Below are 17,506 nucleotides of genomic sequence, written 5' to 3' on the forward strand. Positions count from 1 at the left end.
TGCTAAAGTGTGAGCCAAGGATGGGGAATGTTTGCGGTAAACGCCTGGAAAACTGAGTTAAGCCCATGTTATTTTATTATTATTAAAAGTTGAGCTTCTAAATCTGTTCACTGAAAAGCCGAATTTTCCCATAATATTAAAAAGCTGCCTTTTAAGAACTGTTGGCCTGAATACTTAGGATTATGTTTGCTATTGAAAGAATTAAGTTCATTTATTAAAAATATGTGTTGTTTAGTTTTCATATTTGTTCATTCACAGTTTGCAAACCACAAATTTGCTCCCCGATTTTGTGATTTTTAACCTCTGATTCTTTTTCTAATTTCCTCCTATAATAATTCCCACCAGAATATTTTTAAAATTGAAGTCTCTTATTATGTCAGTAAGAGAATCTAAAAGCTTTTTCTCCTTGCCCATAAAATAAACACATATTTCTAACAGATGAGTCTGAAAGCCCATAGCATCCAAATCCTTCCCCAGTGACCTCAGGACTTGTCCATCTGACCCTGAAAATCCAAACACTTCTGAGTCCCAATCCAGGGCTCAGCAATCCACATATCTTAGAATTCCTCAACAATCAACAAACTCTTTTCTTCTGAGTTTTGGGTTCCCAAACTCATGCCGCCCCAAGATTACCTACCTTGGGTCCTGGCAGGCCTGGGGGTCCACTCAGCCCATCCTTTCCAGGTGGTCCCTGAGCCAAGAGGGAGAACAGGAGGCAGAATGAAAGACTGCAGGGGCACTGTGCTGGGTCCTTTGGAGCCAGGAGCTGACTTTGGAGCCTGCGGCCCCCTTCCTTAGCCGAGGCCTGCTCTCCAGAGTGCCCTGGACTCTGGGCACCTTTGCTCCCGACGGAGATGACCATGGCCCTCTGGACAATGCCTGGTTTCCAGTGTCCTGGACGTGCATGGTGCGGGGGAGGGGCAGGAGGTGGGCTGACCTTGGCTCTGATGGGTTCGTTCCTACCTGCAGTGTCCACTGTCCTCCCGTGTGTCCGCTCCCTAACCTCCCTAACCCTCCACCATCGCTCTCTCCCACAGCTACCCTTCCTCCCTTCCGCCTTTCAGAAATGCAAAAGTCAATCTGTTGGTTTGAAACATTGATCAGTTATTTCTAATGATCACATTGAGAAGCTCCATGCTTCCCCACGCCCACCCTCAGGACACGGCAAGGACAGGTGTCACTGCAGCTGTTTGCACTCAAGGAGACACAGGGTCCAAAAGTGACTTACTCTGGGTACCAGGGTCAGTAATGGGGACCCACAGGGTAAAGCCAGGCCTCCTGGCTCCAGGGCCAGATTCCTCCTACTGCCCCAGAGTGACTTCTTCCTCTGTATTTCTCTGTGCACATGCGCCCCCGACAGACACAGGGCAGCCCTTTCCCTGAAAGACCACTCGCATGCTATGGCTTTGGCAGCTGTGAGCACTTTCAAAGGTTAGTTTCCTTCACAAACCCAGTGATCCTTCTGCCCAGGAATCCCCCTGCCATTCAATGCGAGACTCACACGTCCCATGTCCCCATCACGTCAACCAGGCCTCCCTGAGGGCCACCATCAGGTCTGGTACGGTCCACATCACAGCCACAGGTTTCAGGCCCACAGGCCACACCTGTCAACCTTCCCACCCTGGAGAGCTATGGGCCAAAGGGCAGAGACACACCCTCTTTTCCCACCCACCCACTAAGTGTGGAGACAATACTTGCAGAGGCCCATGCTCAGGACTTGAAAGAAATGAAAAGGCCTCAGATTCCCGACCCCTCAGTCCGGGAATGAAGAGGCTCAGGAGAAAGGCAGGAAGCTCTCTGCATGTCCTCATGTCTCTCCGCCCATTACTCCTGTCACCCTCGGCAGGCATTCCTCACAGACAAGAAGTCACACTTTAAACAGTCACACTTTGGAATTTGCCTATAGGGAAGGAGAGCAAGGGCGGTGGGGCCTGAGGAGAGGGTGCCCCACCCACTCTCCGCCAGGGCCAGCGGGGGAGCAGCCCCAGGAAACAGAGCACATGGAAGGCACCGCAGGACCGTGGTCCCCGCTGCCAGGAGGAAAGGGCAGGGGGAGCCTCAGCTCCTGCGGCAGCCCTAGCTGGGAGGGCCGGGGTTCCTGACACAGAGCAAGGGGCCATGGGGAGTGGAGGGAGGGATGCTCACCGCCTGCCCAGGATGCCCAGGTTTTCCAGGGAAGCCGATCTCTCCAGGTAAGCCCTGGGAAGGGAACCACATGAGACTGTCAGTCTGACCTCTTCAGAGATCCCTTCTCCCAGCACCTCTCCTGGCCCAGGCCCAGGCCTCTGGCTGTGATGATGCCCAGGGGGTCTATACCCCGGGGGCATCTGGCCATCCTTAGTGCAGCCACTGAGAAAGGAGGAATTGTCACGTCTCTAAAGTCAGCAAGCTTAGGGCTTGTGTGGTCTGCACTGGGGCCACCACCACATTCATGTCAACCTGGTGGGGCAGGTGGAACCACCTCCCTCTGCAGAATGATTACTGGTCTGTCCCGCCCAGGAGTCTCTCCTCCCCTCCCCACGACAGAACTTTCCCAGCTGTACCTGAAGTGGGGGAGGGGAAATGGTGACAAATACCTGTCCTGGCCCTCCTGTGCCTCAGAGCCAAACCACACATTACTAAACGACACCCCAGTGGACAGCCCCAGCCTAACATGGTTCCTTTGAATGTCTCTAGAAAGACAACCAACATGCTACATGAGCTCCAGTGACATTTCCAATGTAAGAGGCTCAAGGGCCAGAAAGTGAGAGGCTCTGGTGGCTGCAGGCAGGGTCTCCTGTGCTTGTGGCTGCACGTGGAAATGTTCCTGGCTCCCACGGGCCAAGAACCTCCATCTAAGTGCCAGTGAGAGAAAATCAAAGCCAACCTTACCGGGGAGCCTCCAGGTCCAGGAGGGCCAGGGACACCAGGTGGTCCTGGGGGGCCCTGTGAAGAGAGAGCATGGAGGGGGTCATGAATGTGAGTGCAGCAGCCTCCCGGTGACTCTGTCCTTTGAGAACAGAGGAGGGGAGGGGACACAGTGCCAGGGTGGGGCTTCAGCTTTATTTGTAATGTCTTATTTCTTTTAAACAAAAAAGAAAAAAGATCTGAAGTAAAGTTTACAAAACGTTAACATGTCCTATTGGGGTATATTGTGTATTCTGCTATATATTTTAACTCCAGGAACGTTTAAAATGAACACATATGCACATGCATGTATGAATACACACATGCAGTGGGTGAGCCCGCCAACAGAGGACTTCTGGGACAGAGGTTCCCAAACCTGGTCAGCATCGTGTCACCCAGGTGGGTGACCGGGACCCGGTCAGAGCTGCCCTCCCTCCAGCATTGCGGTCGCAGGCCCTACGCAAGCTCTAGGAGGCATACCTCTGGCCTTCTCTCCAGACATGGCCTCCTCCCTCACCTCCCTTCTCCCGTGTGTCCACTCCTGAAATTGCCTCGTTTCCCAGGCGGAATGAATCACACCCTCCCACGTGCTCAAGGCAGTGAAACTGTTCATCTGATCCATTTGCCCTCAAAGGCAGAGGCACCTCTTGTTCCCTTTGCATCTCGTTTCACAGGGTGACAACCCCAGGGCTTGGCATAGCGCCTGCGCTCAATCAGTGTTTGAACAAGTCAACTGAATTCAAGAGGGAGCTAAGGGGAGGGCTGCGGGTTCAGAGAACAGTATCACTTCGCCACTAGAGGGCGGTAAATACTTAAAAATGGCAAAGGCGGCCGCTGCTGCTGCTGCTGCTGCTGCTGCTGCTGCTGCTGCTGGGGCTGCGGACGGTTCCCTTTTTCTCCCTCTGGGTCACACGCGAGTCAACAACTAGAAAGGGGCCAGAATTTTTTGGTAGCATCTGGACCTGTTCCCTCTGTAGCTCACTCAGTCCTGGAGAGGCTCTGGGGGCAGCATCTACTTTTGTCCAAAGACATTTGCTTTGAGCTGGAGCAACCAAGGAGGCAGGCAGAGCGGAACAGTGGGTGGCCTGGACAGGTGCCAATGCAGGGCCCCCCAATGGCAGAGGGGGTGGAGGGCACCAAAGAAGCCTCTTGGTCTCATCCCTACTGCCATTCAGTCATACGCCACCCACGTGCCCCACCCAGCTCAGCCCTACAGGTGACATAGGACCCACTTTCCCGAAGGTATGTTCCAGGCGATGTGTTTATTTCAACGTGACCTCTGCGGTCCTCACAGCCCCTCCCCCCATGCTTATCCGAGGCCCCTCCTCACCACACGTAGCCCCTCTGTGCTGGCTGTTCGGGGCTTTCCTCTGCTTCCCTCCGCACGATTCCAGGGCAGCGGCTGCCCTGGGCTGTTCCGGGCGGCCGGCCTCCTGGCCGGCTCAGGGCTCTGCCCGCCTCCCCCTCCTCCTCCGTCTCCTGCCAACTGCTGCGGGCTCCGTCTGCGTGCCCCAGAGTTTACAGCGGGCTGGAGTGGCCAACCTTTAGTCATCTTCTACTGGAAACTAAACCTCCCTATGTGACAATGAAAACTGAGGCCCAGAGAGGGCAAGGGCTCCACCTGAGGTCACACAGGCATCATCTCCCGGTTGATCCTGAGTGGTCAGGCTCCAGAAAATAACCTGGGGGGAGCTTGTCATAAATACAGGTGCACAGGCCCCTTGTTTGGTCTCTGAGGCACAGGCCTGGGACACGTCCCAGGGGTCAGTGACTTTGGAAATACTCCCCAGGTAATTGTGGAGAGCCACCAGGTCTGGGAATTACCTGCTAGACCAACTCTATGTGCCACCCCTAACTGCTGATGACACTACAAGACAAGGTACAAGAATGGACCCCTGAAAGGAGCAACCCCCCTGGCTCCCTTTTAGTGCCTGCTCGGCCGCCCAGCTCCTGTTGGTCCTCACACAGATGAGCTGGGACTTGGAGGAAAATGAACCGATATTGGACAAAGCTGCCATTTAGACACAATGACCCTGATCCCTTCTCCCTCCCCACCCCTGCACCCCACCCTTGTGACGTGCCTACACCCCTCCTGTCACAGCCTGCTCCACCCGTGAACACCACACTCTCCTGAAAGACTGTCTATGTTTGAGTGAAACAAGAACCGGGGCTAACACAGGCTAGAAGGTGGAGTCCACCTCCTGTGGGACCCGCAGCACCTGGTTCGTTGCTATGCACACAGTAGGGACTTGATAACTGCTTGCTTGATACTGTGAGCTCAGGAACAAGAGAAATCTTACACAGCAATTATCCTAACAAGTGCAGGAGCCGTTTACAGAGAAGGAAAAGATGCTGGAAGCAGGTGCAAACAGCTGTCAGAGTGGAAACCGCCTCCAGCAGGTGCCCCAAGGGGGTGGGCGAGTGAGTTGCCTGCAGAGTCCTTTGCAATTGAGGGGAAGCTTCTGGCAAGTCCAGGTGGGAAATGTGTGGGGAGATGAAATAGCAATCAGGATACAATTTCAGCCAGCCTGCCCTGGTGCCCCCTGACCCTGCTCCAGGCGGGCGTTACACTGGGCCTTCTGGTGGCCCCGCAGGGACACAGAGGTGGAAGGAGCTCTGCCCCGAGCAGCTGGCAAACACCTCCAGTAAGGCTGCCACCAGCCTTCTCCAGGTTTCCAACGCTCGTGCAGGGTAGAGGCATGCATCAGTTTCTGTCCCAGTCTGGAAGCCACCAGGCAGGAGTAGGGCCTGGAAACCACGACTGTCTCTGCACCTTACTGAACTGCAGCCCAGCCAGGCAGGGTCACCCTCCTGGGACACAGGACGCCCTCCACCAACACTCGCTGAGTCACCAGGTGGCAGTTGAGGCCTTTGACCTCACAGGGCTCTGACCAAGGACAAATGGCCTGACTGCTACTTTAGCATTGGAATTAAAGAAGATAAATTAGAAGGTTATTTTGGACTAAAACTATTTGACTATCACTATCATTATTAGTGCTAGCAATGCTCACATAAAGAGATGAAAGAATTTGGTTTAAGATGGTCGGGGTCAAATGCTGGGTCACCTCGTGCTACCTGAACGGACTTGGGCAGGGACATCACTTCCCAGAACCTCCATCTCTCCACCATAGCAGAAGGCTGGAGGCCCCTCTCCCATCGCTGTAGTCGGGGTAATGAGGGGGAAGGCGTGCCAATTAGCCCAGCCCCTGGGAAGCTTCCAGAAACCTGACTTCACTCCCTTCTCTTACTGATAAACATATTTAAATAACCAATTAATCTAATTATTAATGAGTAACAAATTAGCCAATAGATCTAAATGTTAACAAAATAATGACTGTTTTAATTATTACTAATGAAAAGAGCAAAGTAATGACTCTGCTTATTCACTAACCATCGGTCTAATACCAGTGGCACAACATTTGATCTTCCTAATGCGACAGTGACCCCGCAGTTATTTAATGTGATCAGTAATGATAACGATGATACAAAAAAATGACCAATTAACCTAATTATCATCAATAAAAGTGTGGCCAATAGTTATTCCTGACAGGCACCTGGCTCTGAGTGGTGCCGATTTATGAGGCTGGCGTCTGCAGGTGTGAGAAGGGTGGTTAATCGGCGTGACAGCCACGCCCCTGTGCTGCTCCAGGATGTTTGCTGCGGGGAAGCTGGCACAGCTGAGTCCTCCCCCCACGGAGGCCCCCGGCACAGCCATGACACCTGCCCGCCTCAGCAGTTTCTGTGGGGGCCCAGGCTGCAAGCCCCCCCGCCCTCTAGCGCCAGCCCTTCACCTGGCTGCATTCCCACCCACTCCAGGCCCTCCCGGGTGGCGGCACCAGCCCTTCACCTGGCTGCATTCGCATCCACTCCAGGCCCTCCCGGGTGGCGGCACCAGCCCTTCACCTGGCTGCATTCGCATCCACTCCAGGCCCTCCCGGGTGGCGGCACCAGCCCTTCACCTGGCTGCATTCGCATCCACTCCAGGCCCTCCCGGGGGGCGGCACCAGCCCTTCACCTGGCTGCATTCGCATCCACTCCAGGCCCTCCCGGGTGGCGGCACCAGGCAGCACTGCCTGCAAGTGCTTGACCAGGCAGGAGACAGGTGTCCTGCCTGTTTTCCCTAACCGGCTACCGGGACACAGAAGCCACCACCTACGGCATCGTGAATGTGCACATTTACCCTAAAACATTCTGGCAGGTGACATTTCCCACCTTCACAAAGAGGCACCAAAGCCACCCGTGGGCTTCCTGGCCGAGGCTGCGGTGCTGGCTCGGCCTGTTGCACGCAGAGCTAGCGGGACAGCGGGCTCTGCTCCTTTAGATTTTAAATGGGACAAGCATTCTTTTCTCACGATGGTTATAAAGAATACACACAATTATACGTGGGCAATAAAGAAAGTGTGTGACGACAGCGGAAACAAAGACAGGTATCTCCCTTCTGTCTTCTCTGCAGAGAGAAAACTATCCCTTAGATTCCCCTGCAACAGAATCGACCTTGCGTAGTGCAAGAGCCCTCCTCTGGGCCCCAAGACAGGCTGACCACCCCTCTCCCCGAACCGGAGCTCCAGCAACCCCTCTCCCCAAACCGGAGCTCTGACCACCCCCTCCCCGAACCCCGCTCTCTGATCGTCCCGCTCTGTCTGTGGCTCTTTCTGCCCCACTACTACGTGGCTCCTGCAGGCAAAGGTAAGAGCTGCTATATCCCAGGGCTAATGGGTGCTGACTAAATACTTGTTAAATCAATGAATCAATGAACAAACATGGATGGCAAGCTGGAGAAAACCTTGGCCAGGGCCAGGAAAGGTGGGTGGGCAGATATGTCAGGCGGAGTAAATTCAAGATGGACAGATGCCCCCCATGTTAACACCTGCCCCTAGTTCAGGTGTAGTTTGCTTGAACGCAGCGCTGAGCCCATCGGGGAGGGACCTGAGCCAGGGTGCCAGGGAGGACACCCCACAACCTGCACAGGCCTGGTTCTGAAGCACAGAGATCCCTGAGTATATCGGGGGCCCTATTTCTGGCAATATCCTTGCCACTGGGCATCTGAGCATATGTATGTCTGCAGCCTCTAGCTCAGTGCCCAGCACTCAGTAAAGATTTGCTGAAGGAAAATGACCTCAACATTTAAAATGAAAGAAGTAAATATATTTTCCAAGGTAGAAAACAAACCTGGGCTTAAAGCAATCTGATGGAGCTTCGCCGTGGCGAGTCGCTGAAATGCTCAGGCTTGGCTCGCTGGAGGGGAGGGGTGGGAGCAAATGCAAAAACGTCCTGTTTTTCACTGTTAACATCCAAGTGCCACGTGAATGCGGACTCTTTGGAGGACCGTGAGTTGTGATTGGTTTTGTGCTCCCTTATTCCACGCTCTGTCCTGACCCAACGACAGGGTGCTCGAGGGAAACCTGAGACTGCTTGGGGGTGGCCATCACTCACGGGGACGCTGCGTCAGCAGCAGCAGAAGCTGGATCCAGAAGTGCCACAGGCAGTTCCCCTGGGTGGGCACCTGCCTGCCACCAAGTGCCCGACAGATGAGTGGCCACCACCAAGGAGGGAAGGGTCCAGGACAGGTAGGTGCTACAGCCGTTTGCTTGAGGGGAGCCAGATGGAGGGGCCCTTAACGACTCGCGCCCACCTGCCGGCTGGCACCACCTCCAGGAGAATAGGGACAGCCTCCCTGCCCAAGCCCGCCGCGCCTCAGGACCGCCTCACCTGCTCTCTGGCCTCCTTTTCAATGACAATTATTATTTTTAATGAGACATGAGACTGGAGTTCAGAAGGTTAAGTAACCTGTCCAGGAGGCCCAGTGGAAAGTGGGGGGGCTGCATGTGAACCCAGGTCGCTGTGACTCCGAGGGTGCACCCCTCATGGGTGTGGCTTCCCAGGAGTGTACTGATCCAAGTGGAAGGCTGGGGCGAGGGAACTGGGTGAGCTTCGGTGCAGGAGGCAAAGGGGAGGCTGCGGGGAAGTCTGAGCACGAGCATCACCCATGTCGCCCACATGGAATGAGGCTCACGGGGACACAGCATTTACAAGTCAGGGGACCTGAGAGTCTTTAGGGGCAAGGTCACCTGGGCAGTGTGGATGGCATCTGCTTAGCAGCCAGTGGCCCTGAGCATGGCTCTGCATATGGGATCTCGCTTTTCAGCTGCGGAATGGGGATGGTGCCCCCAAGCCTGCCCACCTGGCGGGGTGGCTGTGGAGGCCCACAGGGGACCACCAGTGATGGCACATGGGGAAGATGTGGGGGCAGGAAACTGGGCGACACAGGGGGAGGAAGTAACCCCAGAGCTGAGCCTGAAAGACAGGTGAGAGTTAGGGGAAGAAAGAGGGTGGGTGTCCAAGGAGTGAGGCAGGACCTGCCTGGGAACAGAGGCCTTTGTGACTGGGGCCCCAACTCCATCATTTTACAGATGAGGAAACCGAGGCCTGGAGGGCGAGGGGACTTGGCCAATGTCACACACAGTGTGTGGGAAGTCAGACTGAGACCAGGACACAGATCCCTTGGCCCTAAGTAGTGACTGTCCTTTTGAGTGTTCCAGCCCCTTGGCCAAGCCCCTCCCAATGCTGAAGTCACCGTCCAGCCTCCCCGAGGGCCTGTCCACACCTGAGCAGAAGCTGCTCACCGGCCTCCCGGGAGGAACAGCCTCCGGCCCGCCGGCCAGCTGCACGCTGGGCGTCCCGGACACCTGGTCCTGGGCCCCGCCCCGTGTCTCCACCGTTCCCCTTCTCACAGCCCTGGCCATCGCTTGTCCGCCCTCCCCTGGACCGAAATGCCTCCAGGAGAGAGAGCAGAGGGCGTTCTCCTGGCGCACGAGGGGAGGCAGAGGGAGAAGGGCGGGTGCCGGCCTAAGGAGCGTCCTCCTTAGTGCGCCGAGGAGGGGCCCCAACAGCCTGGTTACCAACCTGAGAACTGCTACCTGGCCATTCACGTAACCTGACAGAGCAGCTTCTACAGAAGAGGATTTGCAGAGCGGTTACCTGCGGCCCCAGCGGTCCAGGCAGTCCGGGAGCACCCACTTCACCTTTCTTGCCCTGAGTGCAGAAAAGAAGGAAAGTTAGCGGGCGGGCGGGCGGAAGGCAGCCCCAAGGCCGCGTGTCCGAGGAAGCTGCGGGCTTGCTTTCTGTGCGGATGACCAGGCTGTCCCCTGCGAGGCCCCACAGGGAGGCCGCCTGGGATCGGGAACAGGCTCCAGCTGCGGGTCAGGGAGGCTCAGCTTTGGATCCCAGCTCTGTTCCTTACATGATTTTGGTCACACATGGCCCCAAATTCAAAGAGGAAAGGTATACCTGAGGAAAATCTCCTTCCTGTCCTGCCCTCAGCCATTCAGCTCCTTTCCTTGAAGGCAACTCCTCCCAGCAGATGGATAATCTTCCCTCTGCTCAAAACACTGCATTGTTGCCAGACTCCAAGGACTTCGTCCATTCTGCCCATGACCACGCTCTGGCCACCTGCTCTCATCTCCTTGTACCTCCACTCACTCCAGGCGCGGGCCTCCCTCCTCCACCTTGAACACGGCAAGCACTCTACCACCTCAAGGTCTTTCCACCGGCTTCCCCTTCTGCTGGATGCTGGTTCCCCAAGAGTCCCATGGATCAACCCTCACATCAGTGGCCTCTGCTCCAAAGCCCCTCACCTGAGTGTCCCCTTACCTAAGCACTCCGACTGTCACACAGGCCCCGCACCCTGCTCTGCTGTCCTCTGCTTGTGTCACTACCACGTGCACCATCGATGTGTGTATGTAGTTATGGCCTGCCCACCCCATAAGATGAAGTCTCTTGAAAACAGAGGCTTGCTCTGTTTTTGTCCCTGTTGCACCCATGGGCCCAGGACAGTGCCGGCCACGTGGTGGAAACTCAAAACCCATTTGTGGGCTGGATAAAGAAACTGTGCTTTTGAGACCAACATGTTTCTGAGCCAGGATGATGCAGTGGGAACAGCAGGAGAAGGTTAGAGAGGAGCGATGTCAGGAAGGGAAGACACAGATGAGGGATTCACTGAGTTGTAGAGAAAGGGAGCTGGCCTGACTTAGAACCCTCTCATCCACAGCCCTGAGCTGGGCAACAGTTCCCGGCCCCCCCCCCTCAGAAATGGAAACCAGACACACCAACGCTCTCTCCAGACACCCTCCACGGGCTTCAGGACGTTCCACAGAGAGTCAACAGGCAGTTCCCTGAAGATGAAACCATTTTCCCTCCGTCATGGGAATGCCCTGTGAATCAGGATCAGAATCCAGAACCCAGGCCTGCAAGGTAGCTATCTGGAGGGAGGACTGAGGGCCTGGGGAACTGGAACATTTAGAGGTCGGTAGGAAAGAATCAGAGGGAAGACGGGGTGTGGAGGCTGTGATAGAGCAGAATTACCCATTAAACGCCACTTGCCCTGGGGACGTGTGGGTTTCCCTCTCACATGTCACCCTGTTAGCTCCCGAGGGAAGGTGTATGAGGTCTCACTCTCTGCTTCCCTGGCTGGCATGGAGGTCTTATGCAACGACATTACTAATGCTCCATGGACACCTCATGTGGGATGACATCTTCAGACGGCATGGAGTCAAGAGGGGCCCCCATGCCAGGGAGGAAAAATGTTACCTGAAAAAGGAGAAATATGGGCAGGGAGAAGTGGTGTGGTGCGAAAGAGGGGGAGCCAGGAAAGGCGACTAGAGAAGCAGACATCCCAGGAGTTAGGTTTTCAGCGAAAAGGTGGCTGGAGTCCAGAGAAAGAAAAGTGTCAGGAGTCTGATCACAGCGGTGTCATAAGGCAGCCTCTCCCCCAAGAGAGGCATGATCTTTCATGGCTCACCCGGGAAGGTGCACCCCCCAAAGGGACATCCGGGTAGCACCCCCGGCAGGCCCCAAGCCCTGCACCACGCCCAGCACTGCCTGCCTGCAGCCACAACCACAGGAGCATGGCCTGCTCACCACCCAGTTCTTTCCCTCCAGACTCTTCTGGGCCAACCTATGCTACCAGGTAATTCCTCCCAAATGACGGATTAACTCAGTCACCTCTTCCACCTCTAACACAGGCAGAGGCTCCGCTTACCTAACAGACAGGACATCTGAGCTGTGCTATTTGGAAACCACCAGACACTGTGATTCTGGCCTGCCTTCCAAGTCCAGTGCCCATGCTCCCATCTCCGAAGCAGTAGCTCCAGTGGGCTGCTTAGATTGGCCCCCAAAGACTCCCTTAGGACTTCTGGCCTCTGCAATGCTGCCCATTCTGCTACCTCTGTCTGTAACCCTCTCCCTCCATCTCAACTTGAAAAATCATACCCCAGTCCAGTGCCACCTCTTCAAGGAAGACCCAGCAATCAGGAGGAATAACGGCAAATATGGCAAAAACATACGTGAGATATAAATTCCCCAGTGCTTCCCAAGAGCTAATGAGTAAAACCTGCCAGGGATGGGGTAGAAGCTGTACTTAAGCAGTTATGAGGACTTGGCCACTCACTGCAGTCATGTGCTCTTTCCCCAACCCTTTCCTCTGCAGCCCTGAAAAGAAAGGAGTTCCAAACCCAAGGCCGATGGGGAAGGGCAAGCCACTCGACTTGCTGAGTCTTAATTTTCCTGTGTGGAAAATTATAATTGCTCTAATTATCTGAAAAGACAGTAGTGGAAGAAATAGCTCAATATTTGAAGAACTAATTTATAAAGCATAATAAAGTATCATGCAAATGTAACAGAAAATTATGAGAATGAGGAAGAAGATGGTGGTGATAGTAAAAATGAAAACAGCAGGATTCTAGCTCCTGAGTCCCCATCATGGGTGAGACCATGTGTCAAACAAATCTAGGTTCACAACTGCTACGTCCTAGCAATGCTGTGGAGATTAACTGAGAGAATGCTCAGAGTGTTTAGCACAGGATCTGACATTAGGGAATGTATAGCAGTAATGGTGTTGGTAGTAATGATGGTGGTAATGGTAGCGATGGTGGTGGTGGTGGTGATGGTGGTGGTGTTGGTGTTGATGGTAAGAGTGAGGGTGATTGTGATGGTGGTGGTGGTAGTGGTGGTGGTAGTGATGGTGTTGGTGTTGATGGTGATGGTGGAGGTGATGGTGGTGGTGGTGATGCTGGTGATGCTGGTGGTGGTGGTGATGGTAAGAGTGAGGGTGATTGTGATGGTGGTGGTGGTGGTGGTGATGATGGTGGTGGTGGTGATGGTGGTGATGGTGGTGGTGGTGGTGATGCTGGTGATGCTGGTGGTGGTGGTGATGGTAAGAGTGAGAGTGATTGTGATTGTGGTGGTGGTGATGGAGGTGGTAATGGTGGTGGTGATGGTGGTGGTGGTAGTGATGATGGTGATGGTGATGGTGGTGGTGGTGGTGGTGGTGATGGTGATAGTGGTGGTGGTGGTGAGAGTGAGGGTGATTGTGATGGTGGTGATTCTGGTGGTGGTGATGGTGATAGTGGTGGTGGTGGTGAGAGTGAGGGTGATTGTGATGGTGGTGATGCTGGTGGTGGTGATGGTGATAGTGGTGGTGGTGGTGAGAGTGAGGGTGATTGTGATGGTGGTGATGATGGTGGTGGTAATGGTGGTGGTGGTAGTGATGATGGTGATGGTGATGGTGGTGGTGGTGATGGTGAGAGTGAGTGTGATTGTGATGGTGGTGATGATGGGGGTGGTTGTGATGGTGATGGTAAGAGTGAAGGTGATTATGATGGTAGTGATGATGGTGGTGATGATGGTGGTGATGGTGATTGTGATGGTGGTGGTGATGGTTGTGATGGTGGTGATGATGATGATGATGATAGTAGTGATGGTGATTGTGATGGTGGTGGTGATGGTGTTAATGGTGGTGATGGTGGTGATGATGGTGGTGGTGGTAAGAGTGAGGGTGATTTTGGTGGTGGTGGTGGTGATGGTGGTAGTGATGGTAGTGATGGTGGTGGTGATGCTGGTGGTGGTGATGGTGAGAGTGAGGGTGACTGTGATGGTGGTGATGATGGTGGTGGTGATGGTTGTGATGGTGGTGATCATGGTGGTGATGGTGGTGGTGAAGACGGTAGCTCTAGTAGTGGATGTAACAGTAGCTATGTAACCTCTGCATTTTGGACATACTTGGCTGTGAGGATTTGAGAAGTGCTGACCAGGGCAAGTTTTGCAGCAGCAAAGAACTATTTTGTTAACAATAAGCCTGTTGCTTGTCGTTTTTCTTTTCTTCTCTTTTAAATTGCTACCCAATACAATATCTGGGCAAGTGTTTGCAATTTATCACAAGGGCAGATAATTCAGGCCATTCCAAAAGCCAGAATGCTGAGTGGGACCGATGTTTCCAGCACCACCCTTCTGCCCATGGAGCTTATACTTTCAGAGCAGCGGTTCCTCTCCATCCAGGACGAGTTAACAGCCGTGTGAGAGGCCATCAGCAGATAAAGGAATTGCTTGTGCAAGTGATTCTAATATGTGCCGTATGGTCTTGTGCTCAGTTCCTGTTCTCCCTGCCTCCAAATGTCAAATATGATTATTTTCTACCGGTCAGAGCCGAAACCAGGTGCTGTCCTCACATAAACCCTGGCCCAGTGCCATGAGATGAATCAAACAGTAGCCTGTGATCCCAACGACGCTGTTACCATCTGGCAGCGCAGGGAAATGCAAGAGGAAGGCTTTAAAAATTGTAAAGTAAAACAAATTGAACCCATTCTGCCACTGACAAAAGACTGCTCATATTTCTCTCCTTGAATCTAGTCGCAGTCAGAGCTGGTGGGCCTGGACGCTTTCCGCAATAGGAGACCTTCAGCTCCAAGAGCAGCCGCCCGAGAGGAAAGTCGTGGGTGTTAGATCCACTCTAAGGAACAGGCACTGGCATCTAGTAAGGGGTCCTCAATCTCTGCAAGGCGCCCACTGCAAGGACTGTCAGTGTCCAGTTGAAGTTCTGGCATTATGTAAACACACACACACACACCCCATCCTAAAGCAAAAACAGCAGAAGGTTTAGAGCAAGGCAGACCTGAATGTCAATCCTTGCCCCACTATTTATAATCTGTATCACAAGGGTAATTTGATTTATACCTTTAAGCCTTGGTTTTCTCATTTGCAGGAGATTAAAACTGCCATCCCTCATAAGGTCCTTGTGAGAGTCAAGTGAGAAATGTGGGTGTAAACAACTTCCTAGCTAAAAGCCTGCGATCATCTGGTCACTTGTTTCCTTTCTACCTTGTATCAGTTCTACACCTGTATGGAGAGAGTCTATTTTTAAAAATATGTTCTTAAAACAACTGGCACAGTCAGGCACACCACGAGAAATTTGGGGGTCACTCTACTTTTAGGAAGAAGGGGAGAATCACATTTGATAGGGACAACAATAGTATCATTTATTGAATGGAGAAAAGAAAAACCAGAAGATATGGAGACAGCGATCAGAGAAACCAAAGAGATTGTCACTGGCCTGCGGGAGGAGCAGTGCCAAACGCCTGAGGGCCCCGAGCAGGTAGGTCACTCAGTCTTTCTGGACATGAACTTTCTCACTGTCCATCTCAGGAATCCCCTTCCATCATGATGGTCCACAGCTTAGATATTCCAACATTTACACTAAATTTAAATGCCTGACAACATAGAATTCTCTTAAACAAAAATATTCTTTCTTTGTCTTGTCCCAAGAAGAGGAAAGAGGAAGTCCAGGTGGATGGTGGTGGGACTCAATGACAGAGCAAGGTCACGGCAAAATACAGCAAAGGTACAGAAGGGACCAAGTGCTCTTCTTTAAAACTGTACATTCTGTGTCGGAGGTCAGAGCCCAGGTGACCAGACGCCCAGTTCTGGGTCCTGAACTTCTCCCACCCCCCAACTGTGCTGACTGCCCAGGAAGCGGCATTTGTGAGTGGCTCACTCACTCTTGCACACTGCTTGTGTCAGATGCTCCTTAATGCATTATAGAGTGATGCGTATTTATATACAGGGTGTCCCAAAAAATGTAAACACACTTTCACAGCCGATAGCTCAATTATGAAAATGAAATGTATTTAAATACATACTGCCTTTATAACTATTCAAAGTGTATGTTTACATTTTTTGGAACACCCTATATATTATGTTTATATACTTTATGTGTTCATAAAATATGTTTGGTAAGTGTGAGGCCCTCTTCTACATGCTGCAGATGCAAACATAGAGAGCTTTCTCGCGGACTCACATTCTAGTGGAGAAAACACAAATAACCTCATTCTCAGGTAAGAAGACTGCCAGGTCAGTCCTGCACAGAAAACTAAACTAGGCCGCTGTGGGAGAGACAGGATGGATGGTTAGGGCATGGCCACATTGGGGGGAAATCAACCTCCTGGAAGCTGTTGGGTGTTCAAGGGTCCCGGTGGCCTCAAGCCGGCTGGTTCTGCTGTGGGCCGTCCTGGGTTCGGATGCAGCAGCAGCACCACCCGCTTCAGGTACGTGGCAGTGCCCCCAGCCAACCTGGCCCAAGGCCTCGCTCCGACCAGCAGGAGGAGCTGAGAACCTCGGGGGAGGGGGGCAGCACCTCCCCCAGGCAGGGCCCAGCCAGGCGACCGCTGCCTGAGGAGCCTGGGTGCACCTCCCGCCGCTCCCCTGAAGGCACAGCGGGTGCCTGGCTCCTGATCTTCCCCTTTCACTGTCATTGTGGAAAAATACCAGCTTTGTCCAAGTGCGTGCATTTACCTTGCTGGGGATTCCTCTGTCCGCCTGTGGCTAATCTCTAAAATAAGGGGCCCCACCCCTCTCCCACCCAGTATTTTAGCCTCAACTCTCAATCCCCAGGTCCCTGGGGCTGCGGCTTGTCACTGTCCCGCCTCTGCCGGTGCTACAGCCCGAGTGTGCTGACTTCAGGGTTCTGCGGTGATGTTTCAATGGCCACAGGTGAGTAGGAAATGACAGATCGCCAGGAGGGACAGAGGGAATTTTTTGAGCAAGTCCTTGTGTCTCGGCTTCGCTGACTCAGCCAGAGGCTCCCGAACAGGGAGCAGCTTCGGCGCCCACACATCACTCCTGCCTCTGCTCTGTTTCTGTAGATGCAGCCTCTGAGCCAGCAAAACCCACGGATGCCACAAAGCCCGAGTCAGGGGGCATCAACGACAACCAGAGGGCCCGGGGTCCCCAAAGACACGCCTGGTCCTCACCCTCCATCCAGTAAAGGAAGCAGGACAAGAAGGGAGCCCTGTGCTCCGCTGCACCTCTCGTCACCCTGCCTGGTGACGCTCAGCTCACTCTCCCCTGCAGACACTGGGTCCTTCGTTTCATGAGCTGTCTGACTCGGGGTCCCTCCTGCCCGGCCCAGGACAGCTGCTCCTCCGGCCTCTGGCTGCTCAGGGCCACCACCCTTTCTCTTCTGGCCACTGAGGTCATCTCCTAATGGCCTCTTTCCCTTGAAGGCTATTTAGAGTGTGAGCCGGGCCACAGCACTCTGTACCCCAGTCCTGCAGTGACCGAACTGCACCCAGAAATGCACGAGACAGGGAAAGTCTCGACACAAGAAGGGCACGCGATGAAACATTTTAATGATTTAGGTGGGATGGCAGCACTATGGTTTGTTTGGCTTCTTCTGTGTTTCCTTTCTTCTTAGAGATACAAGCTGAAATACTCAGAGAGAGTGATGCCCCAAACCAACCCAGTGGCATGGGGTGGGCGTCGGTATAAATTAAACAAAGTGGCCAGTGACTTG

At 53.6% G+C, this 17,506-nt stretch overlaps 1 protein-coding gene across 1 annotated transcript in view; it reads right to left on the reverse strand.

Moving 5' to 3' along the window:
• The window catches only part of COL22A1 (collagen type XXII alpha 1 chain), a 195,917-nt gene that overhangs the window by 76,298 nt on the left and 102,113 nt on the right, over positions 1-17,506 (reverse strand). Inside the window, exons 23-26 of the mRNA XM_087825208.1 lie at positions 9,865-9,918; positions 2,872-2,925; positions 2,146-2,199; positions 638-691 (exon numbers count right to left, since the gene is read on the reverse strand). Of these exons, the coding sequence (XP_087681334.1) occupies positions 638-691; positions 2,146-2,199; positions 2,872-2,925; positions 9,865-9,918 (216 nt within the window). The remainder of the gene's footprint in view (positions 1-637; positions 692-2,145; positions 2,200-2,871; positions 2,926-9,864; positions 9,919-17,506) is intronic.

This window comes from Miniopterus natalensis, chromosome 16, assembly GCF_054644295.1.
Source record: "Miniopterus natalensis isolate mMinNat1 chromosome 16, mMinNat1.hap1, whole genome shotgun sequence".
In the NCBI taxonomy this organism is placed as follows: Eukaryota; Metazoa; Chordata; class Mammalia; order Chiroptera; family Miniopteridae; genus Miniopterus; species Miniopterus natalensis.